At 56.0% G+C, this 24,029-nt stretch overlaps 1 protein-coding gene across 2 annotated transcripts in view; it reads left to right on the top strand.

Annotated features, from left to right (window-relative positions):
* CELSR1 (cadherin EGF LAG seven-pass G-type receptor 1) overlaps positions 1–24,029 on the top strand; it is a 148,447-nt gene that overhangs the window by 105,597 nt on the left and 18,821 nt on the right. For both annotated transcript variants that reach the window (XM_070599889.1, XM_070599888.1), the window contains exons 10-23: positions 3,303–3,488; positions 4,473–4,586; positions 5,527–5,701; positions 6,503–6,644; positions 8,793–8,913; positions 10,597–10,780; positions 11,128–11,229; positions 11,940–12,034; positions 12,455–12,664; positions 14,010–14,193; positions 15,608–15,751; positions 20,053–20,257; positions 21,142–21,309; positions 23,101–23,227. In XM_070599889.1, the coding sequence (XP_070455990.1) occupies positions 3,303–3,488; positions 4,473–4,586; positions 5,527–5,701; positions 6,503–6,644; positions 8,793–8,913; positions 10,597–10,780; positions 11,128–11,229; positions 11,940–12,034; positions 12,455–12,664; positions 14,010–14,193; positions 15,608–15,751; positions 20,053–20,257; positions 21,142–21,309; positions 23,101–23,227 (2,157 nt within the window). The remainder of the gene's footprint in view (positions 1–3,302; positions 3,489–4,472; positions 4,587–5,526; positions 5,702–6,502; positions 6,645–8,792; positions 8,914–10,596; positions 10,781–11,127; positions 11,230–11,939; positions 12,035–12,454; positions 12,665–14,009; positions 14,194–15,607; positions 15,752–20,052; positions 20,258–21,141; positions 21,310–23,100; positions 23,228–24,029) is intronic.

Below are 24,029 nucleotides of genomic sequence, written 5' to 3'. Positions count from 1 at the left end.
GGCCCCAAGGAGGCGGTGAATAACCCCGTCTGGGCAGAGGGCTGGGGTCTCAGAGCCCCTACAGAACCTGGCTCTCTTCTTCCACCTGCCCCTCACCCACGTCCCTGCTCAGGAGCGGTTTCCAGCACCGGCCCATTCAGATCCTACTGAAGGTGCAGCTTGTGCATCTGAGATAATTGCAGCTGTCATTGTTTTTCCCTTATTAACTCAGTTTCATAAGTTTACCAGGCGGTCCCAGAAGCTAGCTCTGGGCCAAACCTTGGCAAGCGCAGTTCTGCCCGGGGATGGTGTTTTTCTGTTTGTTTCACTGTTGGAACAGATTAAATTGGCTGTTTTCGATTCAGGTGATGAATTGGGGCTTTCAAGTTGTCATTTGGCACTGGGGTCTCTGTAGGAAAAAAAGTATGAAACAATGCTGAAATACGCAAACTCCTGTAATGTTTGAGAAATTACGTTATGGGTAGCTAATCCAAAAAATCAAGAGTTTTTGCCAGGGCCTGTGGCCAGCCTCTCCCTATGGAAGGCTGGGTGACAAGAGTGGTGACCTTGGGGGGTTTCTCCAGACCCCAATGGCCAGCCACCCAGAAGACCACCCCAGGGCAGCTCCCAAAAGCTGTTCAGCTGGGCACTACAGGAGTATTCTGGGCCATTTCCACATGACGTGTTTGGAACGGAGCCTCCCGCAGGCCCCGGGAGCTGTGGGGCAGCAGGTGAGGTGTTCCTTGGCCTCCAAGGCCAGCCAGAGAAGCTACATAGTAATCCCACAGCCCAAACAATTTGGGTGATTGCTCTCAGGCGCCCTAAATCCGCCCGCATTGTCGAGTGGGATAACCTCCTTATTGCCGGATGCATCTCTTAAATCCGGTGACAGACCTAAGGTGGCGAGCACTTACTCCTCGTCCTCCTGGGATTCATTCTGCAGGCATCGCTTTTGTTTGTAGACATATGTTGATTTTATCGGCTTTGGGGTTTTGTCAGCAAGGACAGTGAAAGAATGGTGAGGGAGATTAGCGAGTTGACGTAAACTTCTGTGGAACAAAAGGAAGCAAAGTGTAGAAAAGTGAAAAATGAACTTCCCCAATTGACTGCTGACTGAGACTAAAAATCAAAATACATTGTTATTTGCATTATCTTTCTAATCAGTTAAAAAATATTTTCCATTTTCCTTCATAATTTCTTCTTTGATCTGTGGGGTATTGACAGGTATATTTCTGAATTAGCAAACAGCTGGCATTTTCTAGTAAATTATTTTGTTGTTGTTTCTAGCATAATTGCAGGTCAGAGAACGTATGCCGTATGATTTCAGGCCTTTGAAATGTGTTGAGACTTGCTTTCCAGCTCAGAATTTAGTCATTTCTGTGAATGTTCCACCTATACTTGAAAAGAATGTGTGCTCTGCCCTTGTGTTCCGTAGTGTTCTATATATGTCGAGTAGGTGAAGTTTGTTAATTGTGGCATTCAAATCTTCTATATCGTTATTGATTGTTTATGTATTTACTTTTTGTCTGTTTGCTCAGTTAACCGAGCGAGGTGAGTTAAAAATCTCCAACCTTGATTGTGGATTTCTGTCTTACTCCTTTTAGTTCTGTCAGCTTTTGCTTTGTCGATTTTCAGACTGTGTTATTAGGCGCATACAAATTTAGAATTGTTTTATCTTCCTGGAAAATTGATTCTGTTATCATGAAAATTCTCTTTATCTCTAGGAATTACTTTGACCTTAAAGTTCACTTTGTCTCCATGAATATAGCTACACCAGCTTTCTTTTGGTTGGTGTTTACATGGTGTATCTTTTTCTATCCTTTTCTTTTCAACCTTTCTGTATCCTTATATTTCAGTTGTGTCTCTTTTAAGCAGTCCACCAATAGTTTTTTTTTAAATCTACTCTATCCTTTAATTGAAGTTATCTTTAAACATGAGTAGCTTAGTTTAGTTATAATGCTATTGTCTTATCTTTCTTACATGTATTTAAACGTGATAGCTTGAATCTTATCTCATGAAATGTAACATTTACCTCCAGAAATAAGCATCTAGTGGTTCCCTGAATCTGTTTCGTTGTAAGTTCTGTGGTTCTCATGATCATTCTCAAGTCTGTGTCCAGTGGCTGTATTGTTTGGATTCCCATGGGTCTGTTCCCGCTGTTTCTTGCTTCTCTTGGTTTTCAAGCATACTGTCTTATCTTCTTGGGTACTTGGTTATTTTTGATTGACTGTTGGACATCGTATTGAAGAACTAGAGAGAATTTGAAACTAGGATGGTGGTGTCACCATCCCCCATGTTTGCTTCTCGTTGGCAGCCCCCACCCTGGGCAGGCTCTGAATTCTAATTTTTATCCTCCCAGCCCCATGAGCCTAGAAAACTTAGCTCAGCTTTCAGCCCCAGCTGTGTCTTTCAGAACCAGCTGATGACCACAGAGGAAAGCAAACACCAAAATTATTTTCAGATTCCCATTTTATTTCCTTTTGCAAAGATTGGCACCTGAGCTAACGACTGTTGCCGGTCTTCTTTTCTGTTCTTCTTCTTTTCCCCAGAGCCCCCCAGTACACAGTTGTGTATTCTAGTTGTGCTGTGTGGGACGCCACCTCAGCATGGCTTGATGAGTAGTACTAGGTCCGCGCCCAGGATCCAAACCTGCAAAACCCTGGGCGGCAAAGTGAAGCGCATGAACTTAACCGCTCCACCACGGGCTCAGCCCCTCAGGTTCCCGTTTTTTCCCCTGGTTATGCCTCTGTAACTCTACAATGACTTGAGTCACTCTGATGCCTTCAGACAGATGTGCTTTAATATTCTGTCTCGTTTTTCCAGGTGTTCTCAGGAGGAGGGTTGGTCCAAACTGCCCGGTCCTTCATTAGGGGAAGTAAGATCTGGGTGGTGCCCCTGGCTATGTTTTCTTAAAACATGAACATCTTAGGCCAGTTTCAATGCTGATTTCTGGGTTTTGTACATATATTTAAACGTGGTGGCCTGAATCTTGTCTCATAAAACATAATGCTTATGTCCAAAATGAGAGCCCACTAGTCACCTGAATCTGTGATTGTTCCCAATACTTAAGTCTAATGGGCTTTATCTTACTTGACCTCTGTCAGAATTTGACGCTTCTTACCATAGAAAAGGCATATAATTCTGAAGAGAGTCACAGGCACCACCACCAGATTAAGCTTGGCCTAATTTGTAGGGGCCCGTCTTTGATCTGATGCCCTGCAGTAAGTCTGTCCGCATGGCTTTGTTCCTTAAGTGACTGCAAAGTATTTTCTATTTTGTCGTCATCACATCAGTCGGTTGGTATGGCTCTCCCTGTCCTGCAGATCCTGAACAGCCACATCCAGTTTGAGGTGTCCCATGGCCCCTCGGATGTGGCATCCATGAGGCTGTCCAGGTCACGTGTGACTGATGGGGAATGGCACCATCTGTTGATAGAACTGAAGAGCGCCAAGGAGGGCAAAGACATCAAGTACCTGGCGGTCATGACCTTGGACTATGGGATGGACCAGGTGAGTTGGCACCTGCACCCTCTTTGGAACAGACCCCTTTGTCAGGCCCGTGGGAAACAGAAGGACCCATCTATGCACCAGGACCCACCAGAGCCCTTGTGGATTTGAGGATGCATGTTCCGGGCCCCCCTGAATTTGGGTCTCACATTACCCTTTATGCTGAGGTCCCCGGCGTCTGCCTCTCATCCCCCTGCTAGATGGTCAGCTCCTGGCATCAGGAACTGGACTCCGTCCACCTCTGTGTCTCGTCATGGAGCATCGGCGCCTTCAGCAGAGGTTCCTTTTAGCAAAGCTGTCTTGAGCAATGACTGTGTGCTCAGCACCAAGCCTCTGGGGCAGAAAGATGAGTGACATACAGGTTCTTGCCCTCAGAGTGGACGATGTGTAAAGATGGGTGAGCAGTGAGACCTGGGTACCAGAGGGGACCATGGGACACCAGAGACGTCCAGGTAGTCAAGTGGTGTAGGTGGTGTTCCCAGCAGGGCATGCCCAGAGAATACTTGCTGGACCACTCTGCAGCCGAGAGGCATTTTTACAGGATGCCACACACTGAGGGGCTGCGTGTGTTTCTTAAGTGTTCTTGGAGTCTAGGCTCATCTCATGCTAAGCAGCTGTCACGTTCGATGTGCACGCCTTCCAGGGCCCGAGGACCCGGCCAAGGGTCTCTTAGATCCCGCAGCAGGGGACCTGTTTTCCATTTGCTGCCGTCTTCGTGCTTACCCAGCTCTTTCTTGCCTAGTGGCTCATTAGTTGTGCCCATTATGGAAGTAGGAGGGTTGCTCAGGTCCCCCCAGCTAACCGTCTTGGCTGGCCCGGGCCTCGGACATGTGTCTTCTGATGCGGTTCCCACGCCCTGCCCGTCACACGCAGTCAACGGTGTTCTGCACCGGGAACCCTGAGCCCAACTGCATTTTAGCCGTCGAGTATGGTCTTCTCAGCCACATGTTCCCAGTATGGTGGGTGCAGCCCCGTCTCCTTTCACAGGACACGGTGCAGATTGGAAACCAGCTTCCAGGGCTGAAGATGAGGAGCCTCATCGTGGGGGGCGTGTCTGAAGACAAGGTCTCCGTGCGCCAAGGTTTCAGGGGCTGCATGCAGGTATGGCCGATCGCGGGGCGCCCCCCACTTCGTGGCTGGCTCGGGGGCTGCCATCACTGCGGTTGGCGCCATTGGTCAACCTGTTAGTTTTCAGTAGACAAATCATTTGTCTGGCAGCCAAGCCAACCTTAACAAGTTTCCAACTTAGAGCCATCCTCCCCCATGGGTCCCCTCAAGGTCAGCGGCACCCAGACCCCCTGTGCTGGGCTCTCCCCACTATGTCCCCCACTACCATGCCACATCAGCCACCTGCAGCTCTGCCTTCATGTCGCATGCAGAATCTGCCCCTTGCTGCCTCTCCCGGCCCGACCCGGTCCACCCCCACGCTCATGCCCTCGTCCAGGTGTTCTAGCAGCAGCCCAGCGAGCTGTTTGTAAAGGAGCTCAGCTCACAGCGCCTGCTCCTGCCCTCCAAGCCTCCCATGCAGAGAAATAAACCCCTTACTTGCCTTCGCCGCCCCCACACCCGGGTGATTTGCCCTGGCGTGTGCTCTGAGCTCCCTCTCCACGTCTCCGCCCTGCCTCGGCCACCCAGGCTTCCTGCCCTGGAACTTGCGGGGTGCGGCCCCACCAGGGGGGCCTTGTGCAGTGGCCCCTGTGCCCGGATACTGTCTGCACAGCCACCGCCTTCTCCATGAGCTACCTGGCCCACCTTCATCAGAGTCCTGCCCTCCAATGGCCTGCCCTCATTCATTTTTTCTTCACGCCACTAAGGGTGGATTATATGGTTCTGTCTTCATTTCCTGGTAGCCTGTCTCCCTGCCTGGAGTACAAAGCTGATGGGGGTGGAAGTGACCTCTGCTCGTCCAGTCCCAGCTCTGCAGAAAAACGAAACAAGGGACTCAAGAGAATTTGGGGTTCCCTTAACCCCTGATTACCTTTTGGAGTTCCTCCTGCCCCAAGGCCCCGGGACCAAGTCCAGCTGCCCTTTTTTAATGCAGGGAGTGAGAATGGGGGAGACGTCCACCAACATCGCCATGCTGAACATGAATGACGCCCTCAAGGTCAGGGTGAAGGACGGCTGTGACATGGAGAACCCGTGTGCCTCCAGCCCCTGTCCTCAGCACAGCCGCTGCCAGGACTCCTGGGACGGCTACTCCTGCGTCTGTGACAAAGGTGGGAGCCCCAGCGTCCACCCCCCTTTTTCCAGATGCCCGTGAGTGCTGGGCGATGCCTTTGGTGTTTAAAATACACCGAGGAAAGCTAAGTCGGGGCGTCACCTCCCCACATCAACTCTTTGGGTCTGTGGAGCCCTGGGCTCTGTTTGTGACTGATAAGTGGGCCCTCTCTTAAAACGCATTCCTGGGTCTCTTCTTCACTTGGGGCACATCAGGCTTTGTCCTTGGCACGTGATGACATGATGGAAAGAATTAGTAAAAAGTACACGTTTTAAAAGATTATACAGCGGCCGGCTCGGTGGTGCAGTGGTTAAGTTCAGGCACTCCACTTTGGCAGCCTGGGGTTCGCAGGCTCGGATCCCAGGTGCGGACCTAGCACTGCTTGTCAAGCCACACTGTGGCAGCATCCAACATAAAGTAGAGGAAGATTAGCACAGATATTAACTCAGGGCCAATCTTCCTCACGAAATGAAAAAAAAAAGATTATGCATTCACCAGTTACCTCTGAGTGTTGAGGTGCTGTAACCATGCTCAGCTGGTACCTGCACCATGTGTGCTGGGGTGGCCTGGACTCCCTACCCCACAGCTTCTGCCCTCCTGTGGGTGGTCTGGGAGACCCTCATCTCTGCATCTCTACATCTGACCCACCGAATGTCTGTGTTTCTCATGACTCTGAGGTGCCCCTCCCACTTTGCTCCATGAAGTAGCATAGGAAGCTGAGTCTCAGGGCAGCCAGAGTTCTCGAGGCATCTTCGCCCAGAGGGTCTGGGGTGGGGGTAATGCTGGCCTGTCCCCACAGGGTACTTTGGAAGGAAATGTGTGGACGTGTGTCACCTGAACCCCTGCGAGCACGTTGCGGCCTGCGTGCGCAGCCCCGGCTCCCCGCGCGGCTACGTGTGCGAGTGCGGGTCCAGCCACTATGGGCAGTACTGCGAGAACAGGTGAGAGCACACCCGCGACACAGGCTCTCGAGCCCACGCAGCCACTGCGCCTGCAGGTCTCTTCTCTCCCCTTTGTCGTTTAACCCGAAAACATATAGAATTCTGGATAATAAGGACAGATGTTTATGTTTTTCTAATTTGGCATGAAACAAATGAGAATCAAATTGGGCGTCTCAAACCAGCCCCGTTTGAGCGAATTTCCACTCCAGAAACACACGGCCCCGCTCGTTCATCTATAGCCCGCTGTGCTCTGGGCAGGCGGGCGCTCAGCCGCGGGAGGAGGAGTGTAGTCACAGACACACTTCATCCTTCCACCTGGGGGCTTGGAGTCGTGTCTGACGTGCCCGTAAGTCCTAGAGTGGTTAGTCAGGGAGCCGGGCCCTCTCGGGGCCCCCAGAGCCCAGGGTGTGGTCATTGCAGGTTGGTCACTTTCTCCCAGGAGGAGCCGCTTGGTTCTCCACAAACCAAGACTCGGGCCCTTCGGAGGTGATGCTGTCACGGCTAGTGGTCGTCGGCAAATGCTGGCCATCCTGGGGCAGGAGCCACGTAGGCCCCAGCCTGCTCTGCCTGGCAGGGGTGACTCCCTCTGCTCTTTGTCCACTGGGGACCAGAATGTGAGCGAGACACAACCCCAGCTGTCAGGCTCGTGGTCTCAGGGGAAGTGGGTGCCACACGGCATGCTGGACGACAGTGGGAGGGGAGCCAGGGCGGCTGAAGGGGTCGAATTCGAGGGGTCAAACTACCGGGGCAGAGCCAGAGAGCAGCAGTGGGATGAGGCCAGTCTGAAGAGCTCAGCGGGTTGGTCCCAGGGGCCCATGCTGTCCTGGGCATGTCCTGCCCTGGGGAGGCAGACAGGCCTGGGAGGGGGCCACCCCCGCAAGCAGGAGCAGAGCTTGGCTTTGTGGGGGCCGTGGGGCCCAGCAGACGAGTGGCAGGATTGGGTCTGGGTCTCAGGCCCCCAGCTCCCGAGTGGAGTGTGGTTGGAGCAGGCAGCAGCTGGAGGCTGGGGGACCAGCTAGGAGGCCGGTGTGGTGCCCCTGAGGCCTGGCCTTGCAGGCACTTCAGGGCTGAGGAGCAGTGAGGAGAAGGCATATGCCAAGGCTCTGTGGTCCCCATGCTGTAAATGCAGATCTGAAAACACCAGGCTGGAGCCCCAGGCGCAGGAACTCTGCCCTGCCCGTTTTTATGCTCCTGTTATGTATACAGTCAGTACTTAATAATTGCTTGTCAGGTGAGTGAGTGAGGTTGACAGCTGGGCGGGGGGGTGGATGGAGTGCTGTTAGCCAGGGTAGTAAACACAGGGCGACGCCTCATTGTGAGGAGCCTGAAAGACACTTAGGGGCATCCCGCAGGCAGGCCAGTCTGCAGGTGACACTCAGGTGACACTCAGGTCGGGAGGGGAGGTAGGTGACAGTGACAGCGCCTTGCAGGGGTGGGCCTGGCCTTGTCACTGTTGATATCTCTTATCTCAGGGTCTGCTGGCTCACGAGGCAGGTCTCGGTGGGTCTAACGATTCGGAGCCCAGTGGGTCCAGCCCATGGCCGCACTGACCTGAGTGAGGCACACGTTGCATCTGTGGAGAGGCTGCTCTGAGCATCTGTGGGGACATTGCGAGCGTTCAGCCCAGGGCACCTGGGGAGCCATGGATGCTCCAGAGTCCCTTGTTCGGGATCCTGGAGCTGGCAGACAGCCCAGGTCCCTGGAGAAGTTTGCCCACAGCAGCTGGGCTCAGTCTGGGGTCATGCGTGAGAAGCTCAGCCGTCACTGAGCCCTGTGAGCCAGGCGTCGTTGCTTGGGTGCCAGGCAGAGTGAGCGTGGTGAAGTCCTGCTGATAGACAGCCCCATCAGGGCTGGGGTACTCACCTGTGTCTTCCCAGTAGAAGAAAAAGCGAGCAAACAAATTACTTTAAAATAACGGTGTTGCAGGTAGAACCCCTCCAGATGTGGGGTCCCTGAAGGCTGGGAGCAGGACACAAGATTCTAAGGGTCCTGGGGTTGGGGGCCAGCAGGGGGAAACTGAGGCCCTTCGAGCCTTGTCTGGTGCCTGGAACCGGGCCAGCCAGAGCTGCAGGCCTCCAACAGGCCCCCTCTCGTTCCAAGAAGGACAGTTATGTACACCTTCCATCTGCCGCCTTATTTGCCCAACAGGATCGACCTTCCGTGCCCCAAAGGCTGGTGGGGGAACCCCGTGTGCGGACCTTGCCACTGTGCTGTCAGCAAGGGCTTTGACCCCGACTGCAACAAGACCAACGGGCAGTGCCAGTGCAAGGTGAGGCCCGGGCTGCGGGTGGACAGCTGGGACACGCAGCCCAGCCCACCTCGAGCGCCGAGCCCAGGGAGATGGCTGAGCACGCGTGCACACGCCCACGAACACGCACACCTACACATGCATAAATACACATAGCTATACACGGGTCTACCTGGGCCATTTACACACACAGAGTCCTGAGCCCAGGGAAATCGGTGTGCACACACACGCACTTAGGTACAGATGTGGTTTTAGATTTTTTGCTGCCCACCGATGTACTGTGCATACACCAGGGCTGGTTTCCACCTGTAAGCTGGTTTAGACCGTGGGAACTAGGACCCTCAGCCCCACACCCAGTTGGTAACAGGAAAGAGCAATTTCTGTGAGGTTGTGTCATCTTCAGCACCAACCATGGGTTTCCTAGTTGGCCACTTTCCTTGTCTTTTATCGCACTGACATGCAACGATGCCCAGAATTTTAAACTGTGAAAAGCTTGGCCTCCACCCCCGCCCCAGGTGTCTGTCATTTGCACACACGGCACAGAGCTGGGCTTCTCGGGGTCTCTGAACATGTCGAGTGTTCTCAGTCCAAATCATATGAAACCCCGGCCCCCTCAGCCTCCTGGAAAATGTCACGTTGCTTCAGAATCCTGTCAACTGCTTTTGAGCTGCCAGTAATCTGAAACCCAAGGGAAAGGTCTGCTGGTAACGGAAGCTGCTCAGCAGGGGACACGCGCTGTCACGCGGACAGGCTTGCTGACCCAGGAAGGAAAATGGCCGTCATGGGTGCCCTCTGACCCTCCCTGGCGGTCTGCTTAGCATCAGTAATGTCCTGAGTGCCCCATGGTGCTTCTAAAAATGGAACATGACTTGTCTCTTGAAACACTTAAATGAAAAAATTATAACGCCCATAGCGGGTGAGGACTGGGCAGGCCACGTGGAGCACTATGGTGGTTGTGGCCTCCATGGGTACAGGTCAGGAGGGTATTTGGGGAAAACGTGCCTAGAATTTTTTCTCATCAAAAATTATAAAAAATTGGAAAGGAATTTACAAGGCTACTGTGACACCCATCTCCCCTCCCAGGGTGATGGCTAATGTTGTCATGCCCCCTCCAGAGCCCTGAGGCACCCACAGTTGGAGCCCCCCATGGGGACAGTGCTGTGTCCCACCTGGCGCAGAAGCCTAGGCACAATTCACAAGTCTTCCCAAGTCACAGCCCGTCCTAGTTTTTAGGGGGAGACGCTTGGACCTGGGGGGCTGGGAGACCGGGACGGGCAGGATGGCAGTGGACGGCCCAGTTGGGCGTAAACCCAGGACTTTCTGAATCTGAAGCCCACGCTCTTGACCATCCCCCTGACCTGCCCAGTGGCAGACCTTAAAGTGGCTTCCAATTTCTCAGGATTAAAAAAAATGCTCCAACAGCCATCCTCCTACGTGAATCTCCATTTGAATCTCTGGCCCTTTTTAGGACAGATGTGAAGGTGGCCCATAATAAGTGTTGGCTAAGAAACAAGGAAGGGAGAACACCTGCCCCGTCTGGCATGTTGGGTCCCCGAGGTCTGCCCACCCCAGGACCTCGGGTGGAGGGCAGTGGGGGAGGCCCAGAAGCCGGGCTGGGACCCAGACGCAGCTCAGGAAACGTCCTTCCGTGCATGGAGCCTCTGCCAGCGTCTGCGGTCCCACGTGCTGCCCTGGCTTTTGCAGGAGAATTACTACAGGCCGCCGGACCAGGATTCCTGCCTGCCATGTGACTGCTTCCCGCACGGCTCCCACAGCCGCACCTGCGATGCGGACACCGGGCAGTGCGCCTGCAAGCCTGGTGTCATCGGCCGCCAGTGCAACCGCTGCGACAACCCCTTTGCCGAGGTCACCACGCTTGGCTGCAAAGGTCTGCATTGCCCACTGAGCCCCCGTTCAGGCCGCATCTCGGGGACAGGCTGCTGGGCTCGCCTGTGTGTATGTGTCTGCGTGTACACCACACACTCCTGGGGTTCGGGGAGCTCTCAGCAGCTTCATGGTCTCACCGTGTCCACTTGGCCTTAGTTAACTCTGGCCCTCCGTGGCTCAGAGCCTGGGTCTTTCCTGCCTGCTGTTCTAGCCCTGATGGCGGAAGATGCGAGGGGTCCGGTTCTTGGCAGGAGGGGGCCTCCTCCAGGGAGGAGCGTGCAGAGAGCATTGCCCATTTGCAGGCACGGCCATGCCAGCCTGAGCCACCTTCTCTCCTCTGTCCCCCAGTGATCTACAATGGATGTCCCAGGGCGTTTGAGGCCGGCATCTGGTGGCCGCAGACCAAGTTCGGGCAGCCGGCCGCAGTGCCATGCCCCAAGGGATCTGTGGGTAAGTACCGTGGCCTGTGGCATCCCTTCCAGGCAGGACATGGACAGCAGGATGCAGCTTGCCTGAGAGTTGACCGAGGCATCGAAACTCACGGATGTTGCGTGTTGAAAAAATTTCTTTAGCCAAAGTGTTAAGGGGAAAGAAGAAAACCTTTTCCTTGATAGTAAATGACGAAACCTGGAACAGGCATAAAGTAAACATACAGAGCAAGTGGCTGAGGGACTCAGGCAGGCTGCTCCACTGTTCCTGGCTTTGGGGTCTCTGCGTGGAATGGGGATGGTGGCTGCAGTGGCACCAGGAGCGGTATGGGGCGGTCCAGTGAGACAAGCACAGAAAGCGCACAGCCCGGGTTGGCTTGGTGGCAGGCCAGTCATGCCCTGGGAAACTGTGGGTATTTGGTGAGCCCCTGAGCTGCTGTCTTTTTTGTGGACTTGCTCAGGTCTTGGCCCGTGGTGGCTGGACAGCTCAGGCCAGCTGCAGGGCTGATAGTCAACATCGGGCAGTTTAAACGTGGCCCCAGGCATGAGAGGAGAGAGCTCGTGTTGGCCTCGTGGCCATGGCACCTGCCTGGCCCTAGGTTGGCCGAGGGGTGCACATCACCCCTGGGGTTCACACCTCACTGAATACCCCAGGTTAAATACATTCGGATAAACAAGGATTAATTAACAATTCAAGTTTCAGGTTTTACTTGTCTGTTCTCTGCTCCCCAGGAAACGCTGTCCGACACTGCAGTGGGGAGAAGGGCTGGCTGCCCCCCGAGCTCTTTAACTGCACCACCGTCTCCTTCGTGGAGCTCAAAGCCATGGTAGGCGTGCGCCCCAGGGATGTGCGTGGGGACAGGGCTACCTGAGGGGGTGGGCTCGAGGTCACGGGCAGGGCGTGGCCCAGGAACATCGGCACTCGCATCCTCTTTCCCCTCGGGACCCAGCTCTGCACCTGGGTCTGCAAACTCCATCCGCTGCCCTCCCGTCCTGCCCCTCTCTCCATGCATCATCCTCTCTCGCTTCCTCCACTTGGTGTCTTTTCCCAAGGGTTTTGTGGCCTCACGGAGCCTCCTTTCTCGTGCCACAGTTGTCAGCCAAAGTTCGTTCTTGGGTTTCTGGATTTTGTAAGTTCTTTTCTGCCGAGGAATTTTCTGCCGGAAAGTAGTGGGTTTCTGAATAGCAGGAGGGACCCAAAGCAACCTCAGTAGGTTCACAGACGTGGCTTCTGCTCCCCGTTCCAGAACGAGAAGCTGAGCCGTAATGAGACGCGGATGGATGGCGACGGGTCCCTGCAGCTGGCCAGGGCGCTGCGCAACGCCACGCGGCACACGGACGTGCCCTTCGGCAACGACGTGCGCACGGCCTACCAGCTGCTGGGCCGCGTCCTGCAGCACGAGAGTGGCCAGCAGGGCTTCGACCTGGCGGCCACACGGGATGCCAACTTCCACGAGGTAGGAGGCAGGGGGCAGGTGGCCCCTGGGGGAAGCCTCGCATGCCCGGGGCCGAGCCGGGAGCTCAGGCACCTTCAGGGGCTCGGGGGACAGCCAGGAGCCTCGCTTGGCTGTGAGGGCTCCTCGTGCCCACTGTCCTCGAGGCAAAGCCTCACTTTCCCACGTGAGCCGAGGCCGGCGGTGACCAGCAGGACTGAGTAGGGGGGGCAGGAGCGTTGTGTCCAGGGCACGTGTGGTCCACAGTGTTGATGATGATGGTGATGGCCACGAGCAGTTGACCGCTTCTGTGTGCCAGACGGCGTTCTAGGTGGCTTATGTGAACTGGCCCACTTGTTCCCCACACACGCCCCGGGACATAGAGCAGTTATCGCCTCATTCTACAGGTAAGGAAACTGAGGCACAGAGCGCAAGGGCACACAGTGCGTAAGGGTGGGGCTCCAGAGCCCCCGCTCCCAGCTGCACACTCCAAGGTCCTGCTTTCAGAAGGCCGTCCTGTCTCCTGCAAGGACCGTCCTGTTTTCTGTGGGTTTAAGTAATTGGCCCCTGAGAAATGTCTGTTTAGAATAATTGCTGGGGAGGCACGCACTCATCCTGACGTTTGCGCCTGCTCTTGGAGGGGGTGGCCTCGCCTCCTGCTTCCTCTTTGCTCCTCTCTAGGCCTCCCCATCCACACGGAGCCCTTGGGGGGCCTCTCCATCCGTGCAGAGCCCCCGGGGGGCTCTCCCCGTCCATTCAGAGCCCCTAAGGGGGCCTTCTCGTCCACGCAGAGCCTTTGGGGGGCTTCTCCATCCATGCAGAGTTCCTGGGGGCTCTCCCTGTCCGTTCTGAGCCCCCATGGCCCAGGCAGCATCCTCACTTGCATGTCAATCTTGCCTGAGTGTTTGGGTCAATGGAGTTTGTTCCCATTTTCAATGTTTTGCAAATGGAAGTTTCCCCTCCTGGCTTCTGTCTTGCGTCAGGGCCCCCGAGCCCCATAGACAGCCTCTCACGTGCCCCACAGTGTCCACCTGTTCACGTAACCCCGAGGTGTGCGGGGGAGCGAGTACCACCACAGAGGAACCTGCCCCATGTCCTTGGGCTGCCTCACTGTGCGCTCAGCGGCCAGGTGGTGGGGTTGGGGGCTCTCATGTAATCAGGGGCATCTCCCCTTTGCGTCTCGGGGCTTCTCCCTGGCACACTGTCTTTGAAATGAGACACCAACAGTCTCTTTGCCCCTCTGATCCTGCCCACCCAGCTCCTGGCGAGCTAAAGGTTTCTGGAACCTGGTGCTCCCATTGCGTTGGCCGGGCTCCCACGGGGCGGCCGCGCAGCGAGCTGAGCGCCATCTGTCTGTCTGTCTGACCAGGACGTCATCCACACGGGCAGCGCCCTCCTGGCCCCGGGCACCAGGGCCGCGTGGGAGCACATCCAGCGCAGCGAGGGCGGCGCCGCACAGCTGCTGAAGCATTTCGAGGCCTACTTCAGCAACGTGGCACGCAGCGTGCGGCAGACCTACCTGAGGCCCTTTGTCATTGTCACCGCCAACATGAGTAAGGGCCTCGTGCCAGCATGGGGGGTGGGGCACTCCTAGGGCAGATCCTGGGGCCGTCTGGGCTGCGCCCCCCAGCTCGGCCGTCTCCCAGGACAGGGTCAACACTCTGCCTCCGTTTCCTTGCCTGTAAAATGGGACGAACGTGGCCCTCCTTGTCCAGCCTTTTCAGAGATGATCCACAGACACACGTCTCTGCTGGGCCCAGGAAATCGGGGACAGGTGCCAGGCAGGGGAGACGAGGAGGCGAGGTGCTGGCAGCGTGACCTTGGTGGTCCACGGCCTCTTGGAACTTGGGTGTGAGACTGGCTGTCTGGGAAAGGGGGCGTGGAGGGTCTGGCCACAGGTCCAGGCTGACTCAGAGGTGCGGACCCAGGGAGGGACGCAGGACAGGGCGGCTGAGCACCCTGCCAGATGAGCCATCAGGAGAACATCCTGTGGACCAAGTCACCCCTGGTAGCCAAGAAGTGTCGCTCGGGGGTTTGAAGAGTCACGTTCCTTCATGAGAGGAAGCCCTGGAAGTGGAGCCAGCCCCCACCCACCCAGAAAGAGCTGGCAAAGTCCTGGGGCCGGAGACTCCTCATTTCCTGCTCCTGCAAGTGTTTAGTAAGCACCACATGAGGGCTGGGGAGCACCCAGGGATTGTCCCTTCCCAGGGAGTCACACCTTGATGGACCCGATTATCACTCACCAGAAGGGCCTGGCCCTTTAACCTGGAGGCGGCGACCCTGACGTGAACCCCCAGGGCCTGACCCGGGAGGGGTCCTCGCTTCCCGATGAGAAGATGTTCAGGCTGGTCTGCGCATCCCGGGCCCTCCTGAGCCCCCGAGCCCACCTGCCCTGTGCTGGGGTGGAGGCGGGCTGGCCTGGAGCATGCAGGGTGACTGTCAGCCTCTTCATCTTCAGGCCCCTCAGGGCAGGGACAGTCAGCAGCAATGGGAAGGCACCCCGACAGCCTCAGGCTGGACAGTGTCATTGAACAAACAAAACCACGAGCCCCTTTGGTCGGTCTTAGCCCCCACTCAGGTTCTGTCTCTGTGAGCCAAGGAGAGGGGAGCAGGGCTTCTAAGTTCCGTTGCCTCTGTAACCATCCGTCTCTGCCACCCGGAAGGGATACTGGCTGCAGGGAAGTGATCCGTGGGGTGGGGCTGGGAGGCGCACACCACACGTCATGCTTGCCTCCCGGAGCTCCTCAGATGCCACGTTCAGCCGTCGAACTTGCCGCCATGTCGTCTCCCTCGGCGTGGAGGTATTCTGCTGTGTAACTCTCAGCAGGTTTAAAGAACACGCAAGGGTGGGAGGAGACTGTGTTGTAAAGATGGTCGGGCAGGGCCGGCAGTTCCCTGAGGGTTCGAGGAAGCTCTCCGTGGGAGGAGTTGGGAGCGGTGTGTGATGGAAATGAACTGTCCCCACAGTTCTCGCCGTCGACGTCTTCGACACGTTTAACTTCACGGGAGCCCGGGTGCCGCGGTTCCAGGACGTCCGTGAGGACTTCCCGAAAGAGCTGGAGTCCTCTGTCGTCTTCTCGGCTGACTTCTTCAAACCCACCGAAAGGAAAGGTAGAACCGCTTAGAAACCGGTGCCGCTCTTGGGAGTCTTTGGAGGGTGGGGGACCCTCTGAAAGGTCCTAGGAGAATCAGCCAGACAGTTCTTGGTAGCAGAGCACGTTCTGTGGGGGCATGTTGCCCACCCTGAAATCAGGGGACCACTGGGGCATCTGCTGGTGTCAGACCCCCGTGGCTGGGTGGGTCGTTTCTCACACATAGTTAATTTATAATGTGACAAACGAGAGAGCCCTTCTCTGCGTGTGAGCTAGTCTTCCTGGATGTACAGTGAAAATCTGCTTACACGCGCAGATAAAAGTTTAGAATCCCCCCACCAAAAACCCAAACAAACCAGAAGCCGTCCGTGCGGAGTTCTTCGATCCTGTGTTAGGATCTAACACCAAACAGTTTGAACGTTCTGACTTTCGTGGAAGTGTTTTTCGCAGATCCACTCCAGCTACTGACGAACATCTCAAAATAATAGGGACGCAAAAACGTAAAATTCTGCAACGGCCAATTGAAAATTTGAATGTTTTTAGGAAATCAGTTTTATCGGTTATATGATACTGTTATTCAGGTGTCTCAAAAACTTTTCAAGAGGGCCCGATCTGATGTAGCATCAGGCTCAGCACTGACCCCGACTTTCCAGCTGTTTGATTTGGGGTGGATTTGGGTTTTCTGCATTCAGCAGTGTGTTTGTTCAGAACGCTCCCCGGAGGTGACGTATATGCCTGTGTACATAGATTGCTTACTCTCTGGGCCTAAAAGTGGGCTCTTTCTCTGACCTTATCAGTGTTTCTGCTTCTGGACTGAGCACTGGGTCCTCCTCTCTCTCGGGCCTGTGACCCTCAGGAGTAGACACACAGGAGCCTAGATTGTTTAGAAACCCTGTGGAAGAAGGTTCTGGGCCTGCTCCCCTGCTGTCCTTGGGACAGCCACCCGCTGACGCCTGGTCCCTCAGCCCTGTGCACGGCGTTTTACTCCCCATGGTGTTTACTTGCCCTGCCAAGTTGTCGGTTAGCTAGCACAGTCACCACGTTGTAAACCCGTCGATTCTTTCACTGATGAGAGGATGTGGCCCCTGGCTTCTGTGACCTCCGCCCTCAATTTCTGCAAACACCTGACTCCACGAGGCGGGAAAGCAGGGGAAGAGCTCGCAAGCTCCCTCAGCCGCCGCTGTGGGTGAGACCGTGCAGCTGAGCTTGCAGAAAGTAGAGGGGGTGCAGCCCGGGCCCCTCGGCCTCCCCCCCGGCTGCTTAGATGTCCCTCTCGGACGACCTGCCTCTCCTCCCCACCACCCACACGATGACCATGTGGGTCCTAAGGCTTGGCTCTGGGGGCTGGCCTCTGCCCACCTTTCACCCCCACCTTGGGCATCACCAAGCAAGTATCTTCCACCTCAGACACTGACCTTCCCACCTTGGCCCAAATCCCTTCTTCGCACTGACTCTCCCAGGCAGGCTCTCGTGCCAGCCCTGGCCTCCGGGCCCCGCTCCCCATGCTCTGGCCCACCCTTGGCCCAGACAGCGCGAAGGCGAGTATTGCCCGTCCTGCTGCGGTGAGGTGCCCCTGGGTGTCTCGCCAAAGGGGAGCCTCCCGTGCCCACTTGCTGGCTGACTGGTTGGTTGGAGACACGATGAGCCAGTTGAGTCATGGAGGAAACTAAGGCTTTCAAACCAGTGATTTCTTTGGGGCCGGGAACAAACACAGGGAAGGGTAGCTGTTCACTGCTCTTCAGTGTGCTCCGGGGTCATGAGACTCTCCCAAGAGGCCTCCGTGATGCAGGGCGCTGCCAGGTGCCCCATGCAGCCTCTCGTGCGATGCTCTGGGCAGGTGGCAGCCCTGCCAGAGGAGGCGGCTGGGAGCCCAGACAGGGGGGCTGCCCGTGAGCCGGACCCTCTCTGCTTCAGAGAAGCCGCCGAATGAGAGGCAGCAGGACCAGACAGTGGGTAAGGCCTAGGGAGAATGGAGTCAGCATGTTTCTTTGGTTCCCACTTTATGGGACTTTATAGGAGTGCAGCACTCATAAACGTTATTGTTGGGTGAAGATAATTACATCTGCCCCACTCTGGCCCAAGCCCTGACTGGTGGCGTCTGGCCCACGTTGGGGTGGGGGACCTAAAAAATCATCTAGCCTGGGGAGCACCTATGGGGAGCATCGGGCCCTGTCACTCAAGAAAGCCCCCAGGCTGCACTACCTTCCCCCCAGAGGAAGCGGGGGACAGCTCGGTTAGGTGAGTGAGCCAAGGCAGGTAGCTGGGTGGTGATGCCCTGCAGCGGCCTGTGAGACGCACCCGCTGTGGCCTCCTACACTCGCCTTCCAGAAAGCTGCTCAGCACAAAGCGTGGAAAACAGCGACCCTTGTGGCAGTTAGAGCCACGTCCCTGCCTGACCCCAAAGCCAGTGTTGATAACCAACATTGGTAACCAGCCTGAGTGTCACTAACCAATGTTTGTAACCAGCTTGAGTGTCGCTAACCAGTGTTGGTAAGCAGCCTGAGTGTGACTAACCAGCCTTAGTGTTGCTAAGCAGTGTCATCAACTAGCCTGAGTATCTCTAACCAATGTTTGTAACCTGCCTGAGTGTCACTAACCAATATTTGTAACCAGCTTGAGTGTCACTAACCAGTGTTGGTAAGCAGCCTGAGTGTGACTAACCAGCCTAAGTGTTGCTAAGCAGTGTCATCAACTAGCCTGAGTATCTCTAACCAATGTTTGTAACCTGCCTGAGTGTCACTAACCAGCGTTGTTAAGCAGCCTGAGTGTCACTAACCAGCCCAAGTGTTGCTAACCAGCCCAAGTGTTGCTAACCAGTGTCATTAACTAGCCCGTGTGACTAACCAGCCCAAGTGACTCTAAGCAGTGTTGTTAACCCATCATTGACCAGCGCGGCCCTGAGCAGGGTCAGGGGACATGGAAAGTGTGTGTGCCCCTCAGAGGGGCAGACACAGGTTGGTCAGACGGCGTTTTGCTCGGATCAGTTATTAGCCGTTCTGAGCCACGGGCCTTCTGGTGTGCGACATCCCCACCCAGAGATGACCTCCTCCCCCACTGCACCTTGCAGCCCCTCCGCAGGCTTGTCTCCCTGGCCCTCCTCTTCCCCAGCCGTGCCCCTTCCAGAGCCCCCATCCCTCAGGCTTGTCCCTCCTGCCTCCCTGGAGCCTGGAGCCTGTGCTCGGCAGTGGGTGGTCCTGATGCTTCCAGAGGTGCAGGCTGGGGGCATTGTGTCGGTTGTGGAAAATGCGGGGGAGTGTGGCCCTGTGACCCTCCTGCAAGGTTCACGGAGAAGCAGACGGCGGTGTTCCCCTGCTGGTGGGTCGGGCTGAGGGCTGAGCCCTCACCCGTAACGCCATGGGGCACACTGACTGGGAAGTTCATGCTCCAGTCAGTGGCAAGAAATTTTAAGCAAGTACACCCCAAAATATGTGTATTTATTTGTGAGATCTATGCACGGCCTCTCGGATCCCTAGAGCTTGTACAGCTTAAAACACGCCCCTGTTTTATGTGAATAAAAGCAGGAGGCAAACTCGCGCTTCCTCCCACGTGCTCCTTGCGCAGCCCTGGGGGGAGACCCCTGCGCTGGCTGTGCACGTCAGCCGGTCATCACATGGCAGCTGTTGCTTTTTTTTAGATTGTGGTGGAATACCCGTAACACAAAATTTTCCGTCCTGACCATGTTGGGTGCGCAGTTTAGCACCATTAAGTACACGCACGTTGTTGTGCAACCCCCGCTATATGCCTCCAGCACCTTTTCATCTTGTAAAACTGGAACTCCATCCCGTTAAACACTAACTCCCCTTCCCACCCCCAGCTTCTGGTAGCCTCCACTCTGCTTTCTGTCTGTGGATCTGACCGGTCCAGGAGCCTCATGTAAGTGCAATCGTACAGTATTTGGCCGGCTCCTTCCACTTAGCATGATGTCCTCAAGGTTCATCCGTGTTGTAGCGTGTGTCCGTGCTGCCTTCCTTTCTAAGGCTGAATGATATCCCATTGTGTGGAAGGACCACCTTTGGTTTCCGCATTCCCCCGTTGATGGACACCGGATTGCTTCCACCTTTTGGCTGTTGCGACCTGCTGCTGTGAACGTGGGTGTGCAGTATCTCTTTGAGTCCCTGCTCTCAGTTCTCTGGGGCACGTGCCCAGAAGTGGGGTCCCAGGGTCCCACGGCGGCCCTGGGTTTAATCTTTTGAGGAACCGCCTGCTCTTTTCCACAGAACGTCTGTTGACTTCCTTCAGGAAGCACTTGCTGACGTAGAAAGTGATTTGGTGGGACCCCAGGTGTCCGCCCCCCATCCTCACACTGTGCTCACATTGCAGAGGGCCCCACGGTGAGGCCAGTCGGTCGGAAGGCCGCCCTGCAGACGGTGCGCCCAGAGCCGAGTGCCGAGAGGGAGGCCCAGTTCAGGAGGCGGAAGAGGCACCCCGATGAGCCCGGCCAGTTTGCCGTCGCCCTGGTTGTCATCTACCGAACCCTGGGGCAGCTCCTGCCCGAGCACTACGACCCCGACCGTCGCAGCCTGCGGTGAGGCCGGCCCCTTGAGGGCAGGGAGGGCTGGCTTCCAGAGAGTTCTGAGGCTTGCCTAAGTCAAAATGTCGACCACCCGAGCATCTGTGTAAGGACATTACACTGTGACTCTGGCCCAAAGCTAGAGACCACTGCCCTGGGCTCTCCCCTGGACAGAGGTTCTGGGTCTGCCATTCGGGCACTGTCCCTAGGATTTCTGCCCAGAATGCCCCTTGCCAGCAGATGCCCCACCTTCTGACTCAATGGATACCATTGACACCCCGGGCTCAGGAGTATAATTCCTGCTCACAGGGTCTGTCCCCCAACACCTGTCTGCCTCCAGCCGCCAGTGGCCCCAGCACTAAGGGCTGCTTGGTTGGAAAAATGAATTATGCCCAAAGGGGCTTCGTGGCCCCAATGAGAGGCGGGCACACAGCCTCTCCACTTCCTCAACCTTATTACCATTTCTGGATCCTTTCCTGGATCTGTCGTCTTCATGTTCGTCCTTAGCGGCTGGGTGGGATGCCTTTGTGAGCTGTAATTATCCCACAGGCTTCCTTTTACCGGTATTTCGGCCCTTTCCAATGGTTCTGCTGGTATGTCGTAAGGGGTGCGCCATCTCCCCGCACAGACTTTCTCTTCATTTTTAAATGAAGTTCACCTTTGACCCAGAGGTGACCTGCTCCCTGTGCGCACCCCATCAGTGAGAAAACCTGCATGGAGCACATTGCTGCCACAACTCAGGCCCTTCCCGAGGGCAGAGGCCTCGGCTCCATGCTCTAGCCATGATTTGGTCCCTCCTAGAAGGACACCTGTCCTGTGTCCTCTTCATGTTGCCACACAGATTTGAAACAAGTGTTTTCTAAGTGTGTTTCTCCCTGTGCTGTTGCTTCTCAACCCAGGCTGCCTAACCGGCCCGTCATTAACACACCGGTGGTGAGCGCGGTGGTGTACCGTGAGGGGGCTCCGCTCACCAGCCCCCCAGAGAGGCCCATCCTGGTGGAGTACACCCTGCTGGAGACTGAGGAGCGCACCAAGCCCGTCTGTGTGTTCTGGAACCACTCCATCACGTAAGGGTGACACAAGAGCCAGGCGGCCACCTGATGCCCTGGAGCCGGGCGTTTCCATGTGGGGGCTGCACTGAGGCTAGAGCATGCCTCTGGTCCCCAACACTCCTTTGGCAGAGTGTCCCGTGGGCATTCTCTGTTGCTCCCCTGCCAGCCCATCATGGGGCAGGAGGCTCGTCCTGGGGTTGTCAGAGTCCCCTGCGTGTGCACACACACGTGCACATGCATGTACATACGTAGACACAGACACACCTGGAGACACAGGCACGTATACCTGTGCACACGAGCCCAGTAACAAAAATGCACACATGTGTGTACACATGCACACGGACATGTGTGCCTAGAAACACAGGCATGCACATATGTGCACACACGTGCACAGGCACACTTCTTCCTCGAGAAGCCCACGGAGACACAGCCGCTCACCTGCAGGACTCTGATACAGCAGTGGACAAGTACCCAGCCCACCGCCAAGCAAGGTGGGGACACACACAGGAAACGGGACTCAGAGACTGGGCTCAGGGCCCTTCCACCGACAGCAGGCAGTCCCAGATTTGGGTGGGGGTCCCTGTGTCAGACGGGGAACCCTGACCTCCGCTGGCCCACCTGGGTGACAGCAGGACAGCTGCTGGGCCTGGTTTTACCCCACAGAGGCTGCGCCTGCCTCGGCAGGGTCCATTCAGCCCTCCCCCCCGACCTCTGTGCTTGCAGGGGACTGAATGCTGTGCGGAATCTGAGAGTTCGTTCCCGTGCACCTCGGACATTCCCTAAAATCGTGCTTCCCTGGATTGAGTGGGGTTCCACCAAGTGGGGCTCTGCTGGGCGCTGTGCCGGGTGCTGGCGCCCAGGATGAGCAGGCAGACGCCCGGCCCGCACGGGGCTCCCGCTGGGAAGCAGGCTTGGCTCGGCAGAGACCGTGAATCACTCTCCCCCTTCTTCTGTATGTTCCAAATTCTAGTTAATGAGCCACCGGCATAGTGTCTGGAGTATAATGGACGCTTGGCTTATAAAAGAGAGAATGGCAGACCCACGTTCGCGATGAGGGCTGCGTGGAGGTCTTTGGCATGCCTCGGGCACGGCTGTCTCTCATGGTCATTGATTGAATCCTGGCAATTAGCTCTTGCTCTAATTACCCCTCTGCTTTCTGCTGCACCTGTCATGCCCGGATCTTAAAATTCTTGGTAAACACGGGTTAGCCTTCACATCCCATTTTACAGATGAGTAAACTGAGGATCAGAGAAGGAACTTTGACTTTCCCAAAGTCAGGGAGGGCAGGGCTGTCTCTGAGGCCGACACGCACCTGTCGAAGCTTGTCACCGGGGCTTCCCATCAGTAAAACAGGAGTAATAATGGGGCCCTGTTTCCAGGCACTTGCCATAAAACATTGTGCAACCTGAAGATGAAAGTGTAGAACGAAGGTGAGATGTTATTTCTTAAATCATCTAGACTCTAAAGAAGACAGAAGTACAAAGCGGCTGTTTCAACAACTGACTATTGTTTCTGACAAAAGGGGCGTGTGGTGGCCCCAAGACGTCCCCGTTTAAGTTTTACTGCTAGATGACACATAAACGTCAACTTCAGAGGGTGCTCATTAGAGGCCCTCGCCAGCCACGAAAGGGAGGGGAGAGCGTTCACACGGTCCCGGGCGCAGCCAGGGCTGTGGTCCTGCTAGCGGGGACACTGGCGCTTTTCTTGGGTGCAGCGAGGATGCTGCTTGGGCTCCAGCGGGGGCAAGAGGGCCTCGGAGACCCCAGTGGTGGAGGGAACCAGCTCATCCCCCGCTTCTCTCTGCAGCATCAGTGGGACTGGAGGCTGGTCGGCCAAGGGTTGCGAGCTGCTGTCCCGGAACCGGACCCACGTTTCCTGCCAGTGCAGCCACGCCACCAGCTGTGCCGTGCTCATGGACGTCTCCAGACGTGAGGTGGGCGTCCCCACGGGCAGCCCTGCCCACCCGGCAAGGGTGTCCAGGGATTAATCCCTTACAAATTTCAGCCCCCAAGCTCCCCACTCAACAAACTCCATCTTTCCTTCTGAGCGATTTGAACAAACTGAATTGACAGATTAAAAACCGTGTTGGAGGAGGATTGGCCAGAATCTGTTAGGATTTCCATAACAAAACCCCCTTAAAAGGGTTTTCAAAGACCCTAGGTTGTAAATTAAAAACCGTGATGGCAGACCTAAACCTCAGACTGAAAAGAAACTCCTAGAATATGCACCTCACTTCAAAGCAGGGTTCTCAGCCGTCTCTTAGATGATGCTCTTTCCACCCCACTTTAAATTTTAAGGAAGAAAAGAGACGGCTGGCGGGAGCAATGGGAGTATCTCCCTTCAGTGCCACACACACTGGCCCCAAAAGACAAAGGAAGCCTGGTCAGGAGCCACTGAGCAGCGGGGCGGCTAATGGTTAACCTCTGGCATTTTCAGCAGGCTGGGAATGCGAGCCGGCCTCTGTGGGCCCGCTGGTGAAGGGGGCGATGAGGTCACCCTGGGCATGGCGTGTGCAGGACGCTGGTGTCTGGGAGCCAGAACACAGGCCTGGGGTGACCTCACCCGTCGCCCGCTTTTCAGGCCTGGAATGGAGCCCAGGAGGCCAGGCCATGACCCTTCCAAGGCCTCTCTGGTGTTCCGTGGCCCAAGTTTCTGTCGCATTCTTGGGAGGGTGAGTCAGCCGTGGTTTGCTGTCGTGGGTGTCAGGGTGATGGCTGGACAGCGGGGCTGTGGGT

Source organism: Equus przewalskii, chromosome 29 (genome assembly GCF_037783145.1).
Source record: "Equus przewalskii isolate Varuska chromosome 29, EquPr2, whole genome shotgun sequence".
Classification (NCBI taxonomy): Eukaryota; Metazoa; Chordata; class Mammalia; order Perissodactyla; family Equidae; genus Equus; species Equus przewalskii.
Note: the sequence above shows the minus strand (reverse complement) of the source record. Positions and strands in the feature narration are given on the sequence as shown.